The 18,966-nt window shown below is 44.5% G+C and overlaps 1 protein-coding gene across 3 annotated transcripts in view; it reads right to left on the reverse strand.

The window, feature by feature from the left end:
- The window catches only part of LOC137323004 (NADPH oxidase 4), a 166,726-nt gene extending 147,969 nt beyond the window's left edge, over positions 1 to 18,757 (reverse strand). For 2 of the 3 annotated variants that reach the window (XM_067986331.1, XM_067986330.1), the window contains exons 1-2: positions 18,619 to 18,757; positions 18,340 to 18,435 (exon numbers count right to left, since the gene is read on the reverse strand). In XM_067986331.1, coding sequence (XP_067842432.1) covers positions 18,340 to 18,435; positions 18,619 to 18,675 — 153 coding nt within the window. In that variant the 5' untranslated portion in view covers positions 18,676 to 18,757. Of the gene's footprint in view, positions 1 to 18,339; positions 18,436 to 18,618 lie in introns of those variants that run through there. The other variant, XM_067986329.1, reaches the window with a different exon arrangement.
- Positions 18,758 to 18,966: the final 209 nt, after the last annotated feature.

Genomic DNA, 18,966 nt, shown 5'->3' on the forward strand with positions numbered 1-18,966 from the left:
CACAAAACCTTAGCCTTACGTTTACGGGAACCCCTACGTGGTGCTACTCCTGTGGCTGCAGCAGAGGTAGTGGCAAGTTGCTCTTGTCCATGCCCTGACCGATTAGATGCTTTGGGCCTATGCCCTCTGGGTTTTGGTGCCCATGAGGGCCCCTCCAAAGACTGTTCCACCTGCATCTGTGCAGGGGCAGACTCGGCCACCTGGAAATGAGGCAGCATTGCGGGTACTGGTTGAGAGGGGGGCAACGGGTGAGACGTAGGGACGCTTTGAGTGGTGTCCCCACTTCCATGTCCCCTTTCGCCATCATCCCTCCCCTGGGCAAGGCCCACATCACTCCTACCACCTGCGCCACCATTCCACTCATGCAGGAGCTGGACCCCTCCACCCTCTGCGCTATTGTGGAGAGTGTGCGTGGTACCTGTTCCAGCACCTCGCAAATGCGCTGCTGTCCCTCGATCATTCTCCTTTTAAAGGATGGCCCCCAGGGTTCAGCATCTGTGTCCAGTTGAGCAGAGCCTGGAGAGGAGTGCTTCCATCGACGCGGACTCTCCGCAGCTGCCCTTGCCACCAGTGTCTGCTCGTGCTCATGTGTGTGGTAACTCACCAGGTGCCAACCCAACTAACTGAGGACTAGGATCCACCGATGTGTAAGTATCTGCGCTGGTGGATAGCTCGCTCAGATGTGACGGTGCACCCTCAGAGGCTGGCAGGTCCTCTGAGGAATCGCCCACTGCTGTCACAGTGGTCGCTGAAGGCCCTGTAAGAGAACAGAAGGCAATATTAAGCATGATCACAGATGTGCCATGTTGCGATGAGCATACTGAGGTACTGAAGATGACGAGGCATGTTAACATCAATTCATATTGTATGTGCTGAATGTTAAAGTTCTATCACCAGACGTTTGTCGGATGCCAGTCTCAGCGCCCCTGACGGACAAGCACTCAAGGGTTTGGCTGAGTTCCAGCATCTCCTGCTCCGCATCTGTGAAGACGACAATTTGTTGTGGCCCCCCTCCGGTCCTTGCCCTCTCGAGTGCATTCTGGGCTCTCTTTTCCTATAAGGGGAGAAAGTACACACGCATGAATGAGTGATGGTGATGTGGCACACCGATGAATTGGTTTGGGTCCCGCTGACCATGAAAGAGTTGCATCAAAGGGTGAGTATGAGACAAAGCCATTGACATTGTATGAGGATTGGGTTGAGTGATAGTGGTGGGGTGACTAATGGGGAAGTGAGGACGAGCTGAGGAAGTGCAGGTAGGTTGAAGATGAGCCTTAAGTGGGTGTGGGGAGTGATGTGATAGAATAGAGTTGGCAGTGCAGAATGAGTTGGGGGGTGGGGGTGGTGATGTGGAAGACGGAACGTGGGAGAATCAGTAAGTGTACTCACTTTGGCTGACCTAGTTAGGTCATTGAAGCGCTTCCTGCACTGGAACCAGGTGCGGGAGATGTTGCTGCTGCTGGTGACCTCCTCTGCCACCTCGAGCCAGGCCTTCTTGGTGGCAGAGGCAGGCCATTTCCTCCTGTCCGCCGGGTAAAATATATCCCTCCTCCTCCTCACCCCATCAAGTAGCATCTGGAGTGAGGCATCGCTGAATCTTGGTGCAGCCTTTCCCCTGTGCTGCTCCATTGTGGCGTGTGGGTGTTTGCTTTAGGAGCAGCCATTGGAGGACTGCCCCTTTAAATAGAGCTCCTCCAGCTGACAGCCTGTGATGCGGGTACGCAGTCCGCCCGCTGCACAGCTTTCGGACGGCAAACCCGGAAGGCACGTTAAGTGGCTCCAATTGAGTCGTGATCGCTTGGGAAATGGACATTTTTTATTGGGCGGGTTACCCTCCGCCCCCCCCCACCCGCTGCCATCCCGCCTCCATGCTAATATCGGGGTGAATATTTAGAATTGAAGACTGATGAAAGGTCTTCGATCTGAAACTTTAACTCTATTTCTTTCTCTACAGATGCTGTCTGCCTGGCTAAGTATTTCCAGCATTTTCTGTTTTTATTATATACTATAAATTAACATTCTCCTGCTTACAATGAGCAATGCCATGGGAGATCCGACAGGTAGACGGACAGATGGGATATATGTATAGATAAAAGATGATAAATTGGCTAAAAGTACTTTACAACGTTAAAAAGCATGTTCCTTTCCTTGTCAGGACTCTGCAGTGCACAGAATATGTTCCCCTGGAGCTAGCACAGGCAATGAAGACTCCCAGTGGCAGATGGAGGCAGAGATTTTAATCACAGTACATCACGATGTGATGAAATAATAATGAATCTTGTGCTGTAGTAGAAAATTTGGACTAAACTACTACTTTCACCTTAACAGACCTGCCTCTCTACATATTTTCCAGTATGATCCATTATTGGTCAAATATTAATCTCCTGCTTCCGAAACTTGTAAAAACATGAGCTGTCCAAAAATGAAAGAAGGTCAAAAGCAAAGAAAATATTGGGCCATAACTTGCTGTGGCTGGGCATCTAATGATGTCTGCCATTAATTAGACTTGCCCTTGCATGTTTAGGTTTTTAAATTTTTTGCGTGGCAAGTTGCTGGAAGTGAGAGTTGATAACGTGGTAGAGAGGGAAAGAGGGCATCTGGGACCTGAGTGAACAGGGCAATCAATGTGTATCTCCTTAACCAATCAGATTGAAGGATTGTGAAATTAACAGTGCAAGGACTGAGTAGGAAATATAAATTAGAGTGGGTGAATTCAATGTCAAATCAGATACAGAAAGAAAATAAAAGAAGGGAAAGAAAGATTGGATTAAGAGAGGGAGAAAATAAGAGACAGAAAGGAAAAGTAAAAAAAGAAGTTTACATTTTTAAAATCTCCAACAATTAAAACCTAAAGGAATGAGACTCCACATTTGTAATCGTTAATTTTCAGTGCCAGAGAGGTTGAGTGGCAGTAATTAACACTCATCACGTCATTAAAAGGGTACTTAGACTGAAATGGACAAGACTTAATTATCTGTGATGAGTTTAGTTCGTATCTACCACACAAATACAGCAACTTCATACCATTCAATCCATTTCAACGGTGAGGCAAACAGCGAGATGCCGTTTCCGCAAAGCTAACAGCAGAACGGCACAACTCAGACAGGAACTTTTGAATATTTGAGTTTAACCGCGCATCTGTTCCTTGCCTGAAATTGCTGTACCATTTGTGCATTATTAAAGGCGAACACCATTAACCTCATCGTTATTTTGACAGCAAATTATGGCCCAAAATGTAATATTAGTCTTTTCAAAAATCATAACAGATTTCCTATTTTATGAACAATGCATAAAGTATTTTCAGAAATGGTTTTAATCATGCTTTAAATAGAGGTTGCTATAGATTTGAATAAACAAAACTTCTTTGATAAAAGCTGCCAACTTTTTTGTAAGACAGACATTCTAAATTGGCAAGTCTTTAATTAGAAAACCACGTGGATGTAGCCAGGAGGTATAACCACTGGTGCTGGATAAAGAATTCTCTGTGCAGTTCCCAGTATTCACCTTTACACAATGCAACAGTCAGTGAGCCTACCAGGGGACTAGTCCAGATGTTTTACATGTTCTGCTAGACCAGCCAAGTAAAGTAATCTACCCTTGGTGCAAAAGCATTCACTATATGTTCCCTTAGTGCTGATGAAATTAGAACAATGTTGTAATTCTGATTCATGAGGGAGGGTGTAGGAAAACATAGTGGCCCAGAAATTGCTCATGAAATAACGATGAGGCAAACAGGGCTCACCATTATTTCAGGGCAAATGGAAGAGCAAGTTCCAGTGAGCACACATGCACAAATGCGGAAATTGCTCTACCATTTGCCCTGCTCGTTCGAAAGCTGCACGGGAAGGACAGTTCACCAGCTGAATGAATGGACCAGTGCGAACTTGCTGAATGGCCCAACTGGAAACGAACTAATCTCTCCATAAAAAAGATACTCTGGAATTTTTAGGTTTAAACTACCTTTAATGGCATGGTAAGTATTAACGACTGCCAAACAACCTCTCTGTCACTGAAACCTAACTTTAAAAAATGTAGAGTCTCATTCCTCCTGATGTTAATTATTGTTGGATGTTTAAAAAAAAAATTATTATTTTTATTTATTCTTTCTGTCTCTTTTATCTCTGTCTTTTAATCTTACCCTCTCTTTAGTTTGCTTTCTCTAACTGGTTTTATAGTGAATTTACTAATCTGACACTTCTTGATTCTTAATCTGCATGGCTTGTGAAGGATGCGTCACTTCCTGGTTCTGACTTTGCAGCTTGTCAAGGATGCTTCAAGCTGACTGGTTGAGCGGAGAGCGAGCTCCTATCCCTGGTCTCACAGCTCGTAGAAGCCCAGGAAAGAACACTGCCTTTGTTTAAGCTCACCAATGAAGGAAGTTGCCACCGAGAAACCCACAGATACTTAGTCGGTAAGATTTAAACCTAATGAGCGGCAGACACTGTTGGTTCACTGCTCAGAGCAATTTCTGGGCCAGTATTTTTTCTGTTGCAAAAGATACTTGGGATTGAGGCCTGAGAACTAACCTCTTGAATCAAATAAGGCTATTTGATTACCAGCTCCTTAAGTTCACTAACTTTTCTTACAGAAACCAAGGCTGGCAGCAGAGCGTTTTTTGTTGTTTCAGGAAACCAACAATGACTCATGTTAAGTGCATTGATTAAATGAATGATGCATCAACTTAGGAAAAGCAAATTCATATCCCAGGAGTTGGAACAAGTGTGTGATGAGCAAGTACTATCCAAGGAAAAAAACATCATATGATGAAAAGTAGCAAAACAACTACATAGATCCTGAAGGATGAAAAGACAATGGAGAACCATAAGGAGACCACTGGATGAGGAGATTCAGCTTCAAGTGGCTCATGAAAAATTCGGTACCACAAAGCTTGTTGCTTCGATCATGCTGAGAATACAAATGTAGTGTTTTCTTCTCATTTGCATTCTCATTTGCAAGGGAGAAACCACACTCAAGGAGTGCAGAACTGGTCTGCTGGCAGAGAGTCAATTCCCAGGGCTGTATGAAAATAAATTCGTATAAGTGTCACGTCATTTTTGGCTCTGAGATTATTTTGTAATTGAGATGATGTCCAGACCACAAAAAAGATGACAGAGCCAGTCCTAAACATGTCCATGATATTTCTTGGCCGGCCACTTCAAGTACAAACAGATATGCAAATAAGTTGGGCTAGAGCAACCAATAAACATTTCAAAACACTCTGATGGTAGACATATGGTTGAAAGGCAGTACCTTGTATTGGTAATTTTGTCCTGAATATGAAACCTTATTTATATAAAACCTTGGTCAGATCACATTCGGAGTACTGTGTGCAGTTTTGGACACCATACCACAAAAAATATTGAAGCACCAGAGAAAGTACAGAAAAGTTTTACAAGGATGTTACTAGAATTAAGAGGATGCAACTGTCAGAAATGATTGAGTAGACTGGGCTCATTTTTCTGGAAAAGAGAAGACTAAGAGGAGACCTGATAGAGGTCTTTAAAATTATGAAGAGGTTCGACAGAGTTGACATGGAGAAACTGTTTCCACCTGTGGGTAAGTCCGGAACAAGGGGGCATAAATTAAAATAGCCGCTAACAGACAAAATAAAGAATTTAGGACGATTGTTTTTATTATACAGAGAGTGGAGAGAATGTGGAACTCACTGTCACATGAAATGGTTGATGCATTTAAGGGAAGCTTAAAGCATAAATGAGGGACAGAGATACACGGACCGGGTGGGAAGAAGTCAACAAAGTGGGAGGAGACATGTGTAGAGTATAAACACCAGTATAAACCAGTTGGGCCAAATGGCCTATTTCTATTATGTAATTCTATGTCACATAGGGGATAATTTTCTAAGCATGCACTGGTGATGGGAATTTTGCCTTTAGCCAGACCCCTATCCATGCTGACATATTCCCTTTAATGCCATGCGTCTTAATAGCACCTTATCTAACACCTTTTGAAAAATCCATATTCACAAGATCCGCATTTCCTTTACCAACACAATATTGCCTCATAAGACTGTATTACATTTTTTAGAAGTGACTTACCTTTTGCAAATTCATGTTGGCTGTCCTTCACTAACCCATGTCTTTCTAAGTAAGTATTAATTTTATCCCACAATATGGCCTTTAGAAGCTTACCCGCTACTGATGTTAGGCTGAGTGATGTAGTCACCTGGTTTATCTCGTTCTCACTTTTTGAATAGAGGTCTTACATTGGCACCCCTTGAGATTTTTTATACTCTGCTTAATTTTCTTTTATATTATTAACCCTAAATTTGTCATTTGCTTTTTAAAAGTCCCATTATAATTTTAATTTCCCTACTCATCCAAGAAATGTCTTCTTTTGCTGCACCCCTTTAATGCCTGTGAGAATATCTAGTTTGTACCCGAACCATCTAGTTTTAAAATTTCCCATTGTTTGTCCACTGTCTTATCCACCAATTTTTCTTTCCAATTTATTTGGGGTGGTTCTTTTTTATCTCATTGAAATTGTGTTTTTTTTTACAATCAAGTAGCGTTATCTTTGATTGTGCCTTTTCAATCTTTAATATTTGATCTATTTATGTTATGGGCACTATTTCCTAGATGTCCTCCAACCCTTACATTACCTATTTGCCCCAATTCATTTCCTGGAATTAGATTGACTAATGCGTCCCTCCTTGTAGGACTAACACAATTTAACTACAGAACAGTCCTAGACAAATTGTAGACACCCCACCCTTTCTTTACCACTTACTTTATTTTTATCTTAGTCTAACTTTGAAAAATTAAAGTCAGCCATTATGGCCCTGTTATTTCTGTATTTTTCTTTAATTTGTGTCTATTTATCTTTCTTTAACTCATTTCCACTGTGCAGTAGTCTATAATAAATTCCAAGTGAAGGAAACAGTTCTTTTTTTATTCCTTATTTCTAACTAAATAGATTCCGGTATTTTACCATCTCCTATATTATCCCAATGTTCTAATGCTGAAATGGGAATCATTGATTAATACAGCCACTCCTCCTTTTTTCCTACTCTACTCCTCCTGAATATTTTGTAATCAAGCTTTGAGGCCAATCATAGCCAAAGCCACGTTTCTGTATGATATAGCTTTTCTGTTAATGCTATATCGTACTCCCCACATCAATGTTTCCTCAAGCTCACCAATTCTATGTAGTATACTTGGTGCATTTACATACATACAACTCAAATCAGCTTGTCTGTTTGGGAATTTTACTCATTTAATCCCTCCTCTTTCTAATCTGTTCTTTATAACTTTTTTGTTTATCTCATCCTTCTTGTCCCTTTGCCCCTTTTGTTTTCTTTTCTGCTTCCTCGTTTTGTTTTCCCCCTCCCCCTGCCATATTAGTTTAACATATTGATCAAGTGAGCACTAGTTATTCTCCCAGCAAAAACATTGGTCTTAGCCCTGCTCAAGTGAAGCCCATCCACTCCTGTCATACAACTGGTCTCAATTTCCTAAGAATCTGAACCTTTTCCTTTTATACCCTATTTCCACTCATACTTCCCTTATCTTACTATTCTTTTACCAAGAGGACTACCCTTGAGGTCCTGCTCTTTTAACTTAATGTCCTAATTGCTGTGCAGGACCTCAAGTCAATTCCTTCCTTTTTCATTAGTTTCAATATGAACCGTAACTTCCGGTTGTTCCCTTTTCTTCTCCAAAATCCTTTGCAACCACTCGGTTATATTCTTACCTTGCGACCTGGGAGGCAATGTAATATTCCTCCCGGGGAAAGACTTGACTACAGCTACAAAAGTACCTGGCTTGGGAACCCCCTATTACAACTATCTTTCTGTACTTCTCCCTTTTTGACAATCACTTGCTCCACAATGCCACGCCATTGCAACTGATTGTCCTCCTCCTCCGAGTTGCTGTCATTGTCATAGGCATTCAGTTAAATCAACACCGAGGATCTCTGTTTTGCTTCCCGTCTTCTTCCTGCCCCAATAAATGGTCATCCCACTAACCTGCTCTGTCTGCAATGTGTATTAAGGAACCCTTCAGCCTCCTGAATGTGTCGGTGTCGCCAGCTGCTCAGGGTCAGAAACTTTCAGATCGAGCACAAACAGTTGGAGGCACTTCTTTTTCCCCTATCCCAGCCAATCAAGAAACTCAGATAAGTTTTTCAAAGTGGATTCTGCACTCCTAATTTTTAACAGATTAGACTATGTCCCCGTATAAATAACAAAGGGATAAGAAGGATGAGAAAATCGTACATCTGCACACATATCCTGTCTGCAGCATTTGACCTACCTCCCCCATTATAAATTCCTATTCTATAACATTTTGCCTATGTAAACTTATCACTCTAATTGCACAGCATGGGGGCCAGATTGTGCAATCTGGCACTGGGTTCCCACAATTCTCTCAAAAATGCTTTCTGAAAATCTGCCATCTTATGTCCAGAATAAGGGTTTGAACAAAAAAAAATACAGATTTCATAATAACAATTAAATTTATCCATTGAATAGTCTTTTGGTTCATTCAATGTCTTCTTTGAAGTATTTACTTAAAGGTTTTAGCCTCTCCCAAAATCCTGGGGTTGGAGTTGATATTTTACACCAAGAGCTGTGATGCTATGAGCTGAATTTGGATTGTGCAGTCTGAACAGGTGCACTGGACCTAATTTTCCCAGGATTGATCAGTCATGTTCAAAATACAGTTTTTCCAGCTCTGGCAATTTCTACTCAGTTGCTTTTCAAAATTATTTCAGGAGAAGCTAGAGAGCAAATTTCAAGATTCAGGTATAATTTTAATTTTTTTTAAAAATAGAGGCTCTGTGCGTGAGTAGAAAAGTGTGAGAAAAATGAGTCAAAAGCAAAATACTGCGGATGCTGGAAATCTGAAATAAAAACAGAAAATGCTGGAAATACTCAGCAGGTCAGGCAGCATCTGTGGAGAAAGAAAGAGTTAACGTTTCAGGTCGATGACCTTTCATCAGAGCTGGACGAAGTAAAGATTTAACAATTTTTAAGCAAGTACACAGCCAGGGAAAGGGAGGGGGTAGGGAAGGAAAGAACAAAAGAGAAGGCCTGTGTCATTTAATCACTCCTGCCCTCAACCCTATCACAGGCCTTTCCTTTTGTTCTTTCCTTTCCTCCCCTCCCCTCCCCCTAGCCCCCCCTGCCCACCCTTCCCTGGCTCTGTACTTACTTAAAAATCTTTAACTTGTTCCAGTTCTGATGAAAGGTCATCGATCTGGAACATTAATTCTGTTTTTTCTTTACAGATGCTGCCTGACCTGCTGAGAAAAAATGAGCGTTCCAGGAAAGAGAGAACACTGCAGTGCTTCAGTCTTTGTTTTGTACTGTAGTTGACACTTAAAAAGTGTATTCTCCAGTGTCTAGAACAGAACAAACCTCAGCTAGCAATTCTCAGGTCCAAAAGGAATCCCCAACCACCAGCACAAACGCATCCTCCATCCACCAAAGCATCAAATCCCGATGTAGTTCAGAGCAGCAGTTGTAGCAGCTAACAATTAGAGCAAAGAACAGCAAGGAAAGGAGCAGAATCCAGAAGAACTTGGGGTCATTGAATGAAGTGCACAGTAATAGCTACAGATTCACGAGCAGGTAGTGAAGTGGTTCTCCCATGCAAAGGAACTTGAAGTGCTTTTTATTAGTCGATCATACCCACAAAAGCCTGATCAGTTCCTAACCCATCACTGACAAGAGTGCTGCATTTCGGCACTGTAATTCTAACTCCTCACCCCTCCCCCACACTGGTAAGCAGCTTGCCCCCACCCCAGCAAACATCATTTTTGCCCTCCTCCCTACTGATGAGAATTCTGGCCTCATTGCTCTCTTCCCACTGAGCAGTATGTAGCCTCCAGACAACCCCTAACCCACACTCTGATCATGGACCACCCCACTGCCCACTAATTGCATAACAAATTTGGAAATGATAAGTGAGCAAGCCTGTTGTCAATGAAGAAAACAAACACCTCAGGTATTTTTTGTACAGCTTAGGATAGGGCAGTTATGTATGGGATGCTTCTCATATCACGTTACCTTAAAGGGGCAATATCGCAGTAATTTTTGTTCTTGGTTGTAAAATATTTGCAAGGATGCTAGGTGTGTGAATTGTTTTCTAGTTTTCTCTATTTATAGCTCTCTCTGCACCATGCACAGCTTGAGAAGACAGGAAAGTAGCCTGTTCTTATTGTAATTAGTTGAAGAACGATCTTGGCAAAGAGGTGTACAAAGTGACTTCCTTTTACACTTTCCACCCTCCCCCTTGTGGGCAAGGATCCAAGCATGAACATTTTGGATATATAGAACTCCTTAAAAAGGTAGGGGGGATTCCTCTTTGGTTTCAATCATCAATTTTTAAAATTAAATTTTGTCGCAATCAGAACAGTAATCCCAGTTGGTGTTAAAAATGATTTAATATAATTTCTACAGAAATATAATTAGCTATTTTGATATTAAGCACCAGCTTTTATAAACTGCCAACAAAAGGGGATAATAGGAAGCCTCAGCACCGAGTTGACCCAATGCTGTGTAGTATCGGACTCCCTCTGGTCTCCCAAGCCACAAGCCACCTAGAGTACCAGTCCTTCGAGAAGAGTAGAACTCCCAGAAGTGACGGCTTACCAGTCGAGTTGTACTAGGCTCTGTGGGCCTGGATAGGCCCAGAACTACTGGAAGTGTATGGGGGTATGCTTCTGGCAGGCAGCATGCCAGAGTCCATGAGGAAAGGCACCATCACCCTCATCTACGAGCGGAAGGGGGAGAGGGAAGAAATCAGAAATCAGCGACCCATTTCCTTGCTAAATGTCGACTACAAGGTTCTGTCTAAGGTCATCGCCAACAGGCTCAAGTCTGCTCTGGAGCGGGTGATCCACCTGGACCAGACCTGTACTGTACCCGGCCTTGCGCTGCTCAGGGATACGATCGCCTACGTGCAAGACAGGGGGGTGAACACCTGCCTCATCAGCCTGGACCAGGAGAAGGCCTGTGACGGAATATCCCACACATACATGATGGACGTACTCTCCAAGATGGGTTTTGGAGAGGGAATCCGCGATTGGATCTGGCTGCTCTGTGCGGACATCTGTAGTGCAGTCCTAATCAAAGGGTGGGAGTCAGAGAGCTTTCCGATCAGATCTGGAGTCAGGCAGAGCTGTCCTCTCTCCGGGGTCTTGTTCATATGTTGCATCATCAGGAAGGACGCAGGTATCAGGGTGGTGACGATCCCAGGCAGCGGAGACTCAGGTTAAGGCCTCCCTGTAAATGGACAACGTCACCGTCTTCTGCTACGAACAGCAGTCGGTCCACACACTGATGGGCATCTGTGACCGTTTCAAGCTGGCCTCGGGGGCCAGAGTGAACGGAAATAAAAGCGAGACCATGTTCTAGTGGGAGACCAGATCCTTTGTCCCCTTCACCGTCAGATCCAACTACCTGAAGGTGCTGGGGATCTGGTTCAGGGGGCCCCTGGGCGCACAAAGAACTGGGAGGAGCACATCGCCAAGGCCAAACAAAAGCTTGGTATGTGGGTGGGACGATCCCTCTCCATAAACAGCAGGAACCTGATGATAAGGTGTGAAGTACTTGCGGTGTTGCTCTATATGGCCACGGTCTGGCCCATTCCCTACAATTCTGCTGTCACAGTCACCCGAGCTATCTTCCACATTGTCTGGAGGTCCAAGGTAGAACACGTCCGAAGGACCACCGTGGACAAGACCATAGACAAAGGGAGGAAGAGAGTCCCCAACGCCGCTCTGATCCTGATGGACATCTTTGTGTGTGGATATGTGTAGAGCCCCAGTACGCAAACACCAAGGGCTCCATTTTAGCACCCGCGATCAGGTGCGTTCCTGGCAGGGGGGCTACGCAAATCGGGGATTCCCGGGGCGAGTCGGGAGCCCAGCTCCAACCCGCCCCATTTCCGGGTTCCCCACTGACGCGCTCACATACGCGCGCAGCCCCCGCATGTGGGATTCCCGCCGGCAATTAAAGCCGGCGGGGTGCCACTTAAGTTATTTATTTTGGTATTTCAGATCTGATTAACGTGATATTTTAGGAGGGTTGGGATTTTACAAACAACTGGGACTGTTTCCTGTACTGGGGGAAACACTCCCAGTTCAAATGGACGTGTTGCAGCCATCAGACTGTGGCAGCTGCAAAGGTCCATTTGACAGGTTGGGGGGAGGGGTGCGGGGAGACCCTCACTCATTGCAGGAGGCCACTCTGTCACTTTGGACAAAGTTTGGCCTCCACCACCCTCCTCCTAACAACAAAATTCACCAACTTGCACATTTACCCCGGTGTCCAGACACATGTACCTACCTTGCGGACCCCCTCGGACGTACATCTTCCGGATGGAGGCCGCCGTAGCTGCAGTCATGACCGCCTCGGAGGGCGAACAGCCTCGCCAGCCACGCCGTCTACCTCTGACACGTGGAGCTCCACAACACAGTGCTGTGACACATCCACCTGCACAGCAGGAGGGAGGGCAATCGCAGAGAGAGATGCGTCGCAGAAGGCACTACCCTCGCCACAGGGTCCACAGACCAAGGCTCAGCTTCCTGGACCTCTCTGAGCAGCAGTGCACACAGAGGCTGAGTCACTTGACATGTAGTCGTGGACATCTGCAGCCTCCTTCATGCCGAGCTGCTCCCGGTTGGCCCGAGCACCATCTTCTTACCTGTCGCTGTCAAAGTGACCACTGCCCTCAACAACTTCTCCTCCGCATCCTTCCAGGATGCCACAGGGGACATTGCCGACGTCTCTCAGTCGTCTGCACGAAACAGCCCTGCAAATACACCTACACCCACTCTGCAGTGACACAATGGGTGGCATCAGTTGTGGGTCTTCATTGTGATCCTCAGGAAAGGGCATTATTGCACAAACCAGACAAGATTCGCAAAGATGTGGCAGTACTGGTGCCAATATAATATGTAATGTGAGTTGATCAGAAATTAAATATAGGTAAAAACCATGACAAACCCTCAAACACCCTTGTGCATCCCCTTCATGCTCACGACACGTTTGCCTTACACTTCCTACTGCACATATGTGATGCTTGCCCTGTGGCTGCAGCACAGGTAGTGGCCCCAACCTGTCAAATGGACCTTTGCAGCTGCCACAGTCTGATGGCTGCAACACGTCCATTTGAACTGGGAGTGTTTCCCCCAGTACAGGAAACAGTCCCAGTTGTTTGTAAAATCCCAACCCTCCTAAAATATCACGTTAATCAGATCTGAAATACCAAAATAAATAACTTAAGTGGCACCCCGCCGGCTTTAATTGCCGGCGGGAATCCCACATGCGGGGGCTGCGCGCGTATGTGAGCGCGTCAGTGGGGAACCCGGAAATGGGGCGGGTTGGAGCTGGGCTCCCGACTCGCCCCGGGAATCCCCGATTTGCGTAGCCCCCCTGCCAGGAACGCACCTGAGGGTGAGTATGAGTTAGACCATGAGATTGTATGAGGATTGGGTTGAGTGGTAGTGGCGGGATGAGTACTGCCGAGGTGAGTAAGTGCAGGTAAGATGAGGATGAGGTTTGAGTGGGTGTGAGGGGTGATGTGACAGAGTAGTGTTGGCAGTGCAGAACGAGATGTGGGGTGGGGGCGGTGATGTGGCAGACGGAGTGTAGGGGAATGAGTAAGTGTACTCACTTTGGCTGACCTACTTAGGTCATTGCAGCATCTCCTGCACTGTATGTAGGTGCGCAATATGTTGGTGGTGCAGGTGACCTCCTCTGCCACATCGAGCCAGGCCTTCCTGGTGGCAGAGGCAGGCCGCTTCCTCCCGCCCGCCGGGGGGAAGATCTCCATCCTCCCCCTCCTCCTCACCCCATCCAATGATACCTGGAGTGAGGCATCATTAAACCTGGGAGCAGCCTTCCCCATGGGCTGCTCCATGCTGTAATTTTTCCTATTTCTTGCAGCATCAGTCAGTGGAGGACTGCCCCTTTAAATAGAGCTCCTCCAGCTGACAGACCTTACTGCGCATGCGCAGCCCGCCCGCCGCGCAGCTCAGCAGCGGGGAACCTGGAACAAGAGGTAAGTGGATCCAATCAGCCTGCGATTGCGCGCGGGGCAGACTGATTTCTCCGGGCACGTTACCCACGCGCCCAATCGCCACCGCCCCCCCCTGCCGCCATGGTAATATCGGGCCCCAAGTGTCACTACGTGCTGGGTTTCTACTTGTCCAATACACTGAAAAGGCTGGGTATGGCCACACTGGCCGAGCGGCACAGGACATCCCGTCCAGCTGGACCGTCCCCCCCATACCTGTCCCAGGTGGAGAAGTTATTGAGGAGGAACCCCTACGACTGTCAGATGGTGTTCGACATTTAACGGTCTCAGAGTCCTGCAAGGAACTAAGAGGGTGGACTCAATCGGTTTCTTCCCCGACCTGATGGTCGATGTCATTTGGCAGAAAGTCTCCTCGCCGGAACTGACCAACAGGCACCAGGATGTAGCCTGGATAATGGTTAGAAAGGCCCTTCCGGTGCGGTCCTTCCAACATGTATGGAACCTCAGCGCCACCGCGAGCTGCCCTCAAGGCTTTGGCGGGGAGGAAACTGTCTTCCACCTCCTTATGGGCTGCCCCTTTGCGCAGAGGGTGTGGATATCTGTCCTGGTTCATCCCAAACAGTTCGGTAACCCAGCATTCTGTGCTCTATGGACCGTTCCCCAGGACGCACACCAAGACAGAGATCACCTGCGGCTGGAAGACCATCAACTCGGTGAAGGAGGCCCTTTGGTCTGCCCAAAACATGCTGGTCTTCCAGCTGAAGGAACTGTCCACGACCGAGTGTTGCCACCTGGCACACTCCACAGTCCAGTAGTACGTGCTGCGGGATGCACTGAATCGAGATGCGACCTACCCAAAGGCCGTATGGAGAAAGGCCACCATTTAGAGCACTCCCGCCATTGTATAAGGAGAGGCTGGAATCAGGAAACCCACCCCCCCAGGCAGAATGTAAAATGATAAATGGATGTTACGCAATGTACTGTATCTGTAACCGGTAACAACTGTAATCCAATGATGTACCTAGGGTGCCATTAACTGTATGTACAATGTATGTTGCGTAACTATTGATTATACCAGGACCGTTGATTTGTACTGTTATGTACCATTGCAAATTGTACGACCTGTATTGTAATGTTTGAAGCATGACTTGAATTGCATTGTATGTACCTTTACAAATTTTATGAATAAAATTTATTTTGAAATAAAAAAATCCACCACCGTATAAAGCCACCCCACTTTGTATTGTACTGTATACCATGAATCATAAGGAATATACTGTGTTTGAATTGTAATATTGAGATTGCATTGTGTACGATCTATTATGTATTGGTTTGAATTGTACTGGTTTGAAATTGTGATATTTACATTGAACGATGTGTATCTTAAAATACTATGAAATAAAGTGTATTTTGAAATAAAAAAACCTGGAGTACAAGGTTTTGAAATGTAGCCACAAAAATCGGTCTGCATACGTGTGCTGGTTGTAAACACTATTTGCTTCGGTGAAAATACCAACACCAAGGAAATTATTTCTGTACAGTGTGACAATACTATAAAGCAGCATTTCCCAAACTATTTTGGCTCCCGCCCCACAGTAGTGAAGGTGAACACTCTCGCGCCTCCCTATAAATGTAAACATTAGATATTTGTTGATAACTTACAAAACATAAAACAAAGTTCAATAAATCACAAATATAAAAATAAAACATACTGTTTTCCTAATGGTACTGACTCCTACCCTACAGGTCTTTACTGTAAAGCAGCGTTTGCCAAACTGTGGGGTGCGCCCCCCCCAGCGCGAAGAGGTCGGAAAAATAAAATATTTTCAGAAAAAACGATGTTGAGGTGTGTCCCGAAGTGAACACTTTTATTGTGTTCCCTGCACTCTAAATGTGTAGCGGTTTGGGACACTGCCTTAGATTGCAATAATCGTGGGAAGTCCCATGAAAATGGAAATGACGTTGCTCCGGCAAATGACCAATGGGCTGCGTGTGTAGGAGGCAGAGTGTCAAACCACTCTACGTGTAGGGTGTAGGGAGCACGGCAAAAGTGTTCACTTTGGGACACACCTCAACGTCATTTTATCTGAAAATATTTTATTTTTCCGATCTCTTTGCGCCACCCCCCTCCCCCTTTGGAACCTTTCGGGGTGCGGCCCCACAGTTTGGGAAACACTGCTGTAAAATATAAATTGGGAAAGGACACAAAACCGAATTGTGAAATATTCTTTAGGAACATAGGTTGAGGTACAGATCAGCCATGATTTAACTGAATGGCAGAACAGGCTCGAGGGGCTGCATGGCCTACTCCTGTTCCTAAAAGATAATTGCATTATTTAATTAGATCATGGCTGATCTGTACTTTAATCCTATTTGCCTGCCTTTGCTCCATATCCCTTGATACCCTCACCTAACAGAAATCTATCAATCTCAGTCTTGAAAGCTTCAATTGACCCAGCACCCACAGCCTTTTGGGCGAGAGAATTCCAGATTTCCACTACATTGTGTGTGAAGAAATACTTCATGATTCCACTCCTGAATGGCCTTGCTCTAATTTTAAGATTATGTCTCCTTGTTCTGGATTCCCCAAAATCCATTCTAATAAATAACCAAAACATTCTAATTATTTTACTTTTGCTTTTGAAACTGAAATGTTGCTGCAGTGGTTAACAGATCAAAAGATATCAAAATGAAAATCAACACAAATAATTTTTAAACATAAAATGGAGCAAAAGTGGAAAGGCCTTTCAAACAATAGAAAAGATTATTCTGGATAGAAAAATAAGCACATGATTTATGTTTAAATATACTTTTACCATTGGATTTTTAAAAATAATTAATTTTTTTCTCAAATTTAATTTGATATTTTTGACAGAACTTACATCTGCTTTTAAGGACTGCCATAAAAAACAAAATTCACCAGAAGATTTATTTTGCACGGACAATGTGTTCTCCACGACTTGGTTTAATGCAAGAGAAATTTCCCCCAGTTTTAAAAATAGCCACCCACTTTCCCCAAACACATCAGTAAGAAACACATTGCCAGTTGGCTATAATCATTCAGGGTAATGTGTCAGGGGAAACCGGAGAACACAAAAGCCCTCACATCAGAGTGTCACTTGCCGTTAGGCCCAGAAATAAGCCTGAAGGTTTTTGTTGTTGTTACTGGGCACCTTCCACATTTCTTGTCAATCTGCTGTTGGGATAGACTCGGGACAAAAGAGCCACAGACGTAGAAACATAAGCACTAAAGGAGGTGATATAGGTAAGTAAATTCATGCAATGGTATTATTAAAAATAGTAACAACCAAAATGCAGAGCCTCTTCGAAATCTTGGAAAGTTTAACTTTATCTCAAAATATTGTGTAGTTGTATACAATTCTCTAAATCTTGTTTATATGAACTTCAAAAATTTGCAAGTAATCAGTTTTCCACCCCATGTACAAGAAATAAGACACACAGATTTTGAAAGTCTTTTTGCACTGAAGGGTTAAACGGAGGAACAGAACATTTTTTGTACAAGGCAACGTTTGCTTACGTTAGCCTGGTCAAACTGAACAAGTTGAAGAACATTTGGCCTGCATGCCAGGTTAACACTTAGAGATCAATGCGCCTCCTGACCACAGTTGGTTGCACCAACATGAACGATACCCAATTTGTGTAAAGTATAACCACTAAGTGGCACAAAACGTTTTCATGTTGCAGAACTTCTTCCTGTTTTAGTTCCTACATTCGTTACACGCACTGCACGTACCCAGAGGAGGTTCGTGGTTTAAATCGTGCCGCAGTAAACTTTCTTTCACAATGTTCATTGCACTGACACGACTTTTAAAAATTTATTACTAATGCCCTATTTTAGCGTTTTCCCTGCCTGTTTCCTTTATATCCCCAAGTGAGTTTTAGCCCATGACGTAAGGAAATCGTTCAGCTCAGTTCATTCCCACTGACATCCAGCGGTTGATCAGCTCCCCTGCTCCAAACAAAAAGGGTCACCGCTAACCGGGGGCTAACTATCCTTCAGGCCGGTTACTTTCTGTACAAACCATGTTAGATTGTATCTTATTACTACCCCCTCCCTCCACCGTTTAGTTTATTAATTACATCGGAAACCCAAGTTTATTTTTTTTAAATTTCAGTGATATGTGAAAGGGGCCATGGAAAAGTAGAAATATACTAATCCTTTCTGCTGTTTGGAAACAATAGCCCGTTCAATGGACAAGGAGCAGATCGCTGGCAAATGTGCATCTGTCAGTTTCACTACACCCAGTCCCTCACTGAGGCTTCTCGCAGACTTGTCCTCGAATGGACCGAGAGACGGTTCTTTTGTTCTACTTACCCCAAGCATCCGATGCAAGTAATAATACTGTGCGCCGTAGTAATAAAGCGTAAAGGTTTTCCAAAAGAGCAGCACGTTGATCGACAACCAGAAAAGCTGCGAACAGAAAAAAAGGGAGGGGAGAAAAGAAAAGTTAGTCAAAGCTCCTTGTAAAGTCAATCAGTGTCGTTTGAACTCAGGAGATCACTGGCTCGCCTACTTAAGAAACTTTGCAAAAAAGTTTTAAAATGCGTTGTATCTCTGATAGTGAAGAATATTTTTTGTACTTATCAGTCCTACCAAAAACAGATGTTTTCCACCCTCGTTGGAGAGCCAGCTTTTGCAGGACAAAGCCATGGTGCAGTGGTGTGTGGATTCTCTCCTCTCCTGGCTCTCTAGGTTTGGGTTCCCTGCTCCACTGCGTTAAATACCTTCCCTGACTCCTAGCTGCAATGGCGCTCTTCCGCCCCTCGGTTCTCTTTGATCGCCCATATTTTTTGTTGTTGCATTTCCTACATCATCACCGTCGCTTACTATTGGCCGATTTACTCAAGTTTGCGTCCAGGATAAAATTCACTTAAAAGCATCTTTAAAAAAGAAAGATGAGAAAACGCATTCCGCCTTTCTGTTTAACCTATAGCACGTCAA

The sequence above is a fragment of the Heptranchias perlo genome, chromosome 6 (genome assembly GCF_035084215.1).
Source record: "Heptranchias perlo isolate sHepPer1 chromosome 6, sHepPer1.hap1, whole genome shotgun sequence".
Lineage (NCBI taxonomy): Eukaryota > Metazoa > Chordata > Chondrichthyes > Hexanchiformes > Hexanchidae > Heptranchias > Heptranchias perlo.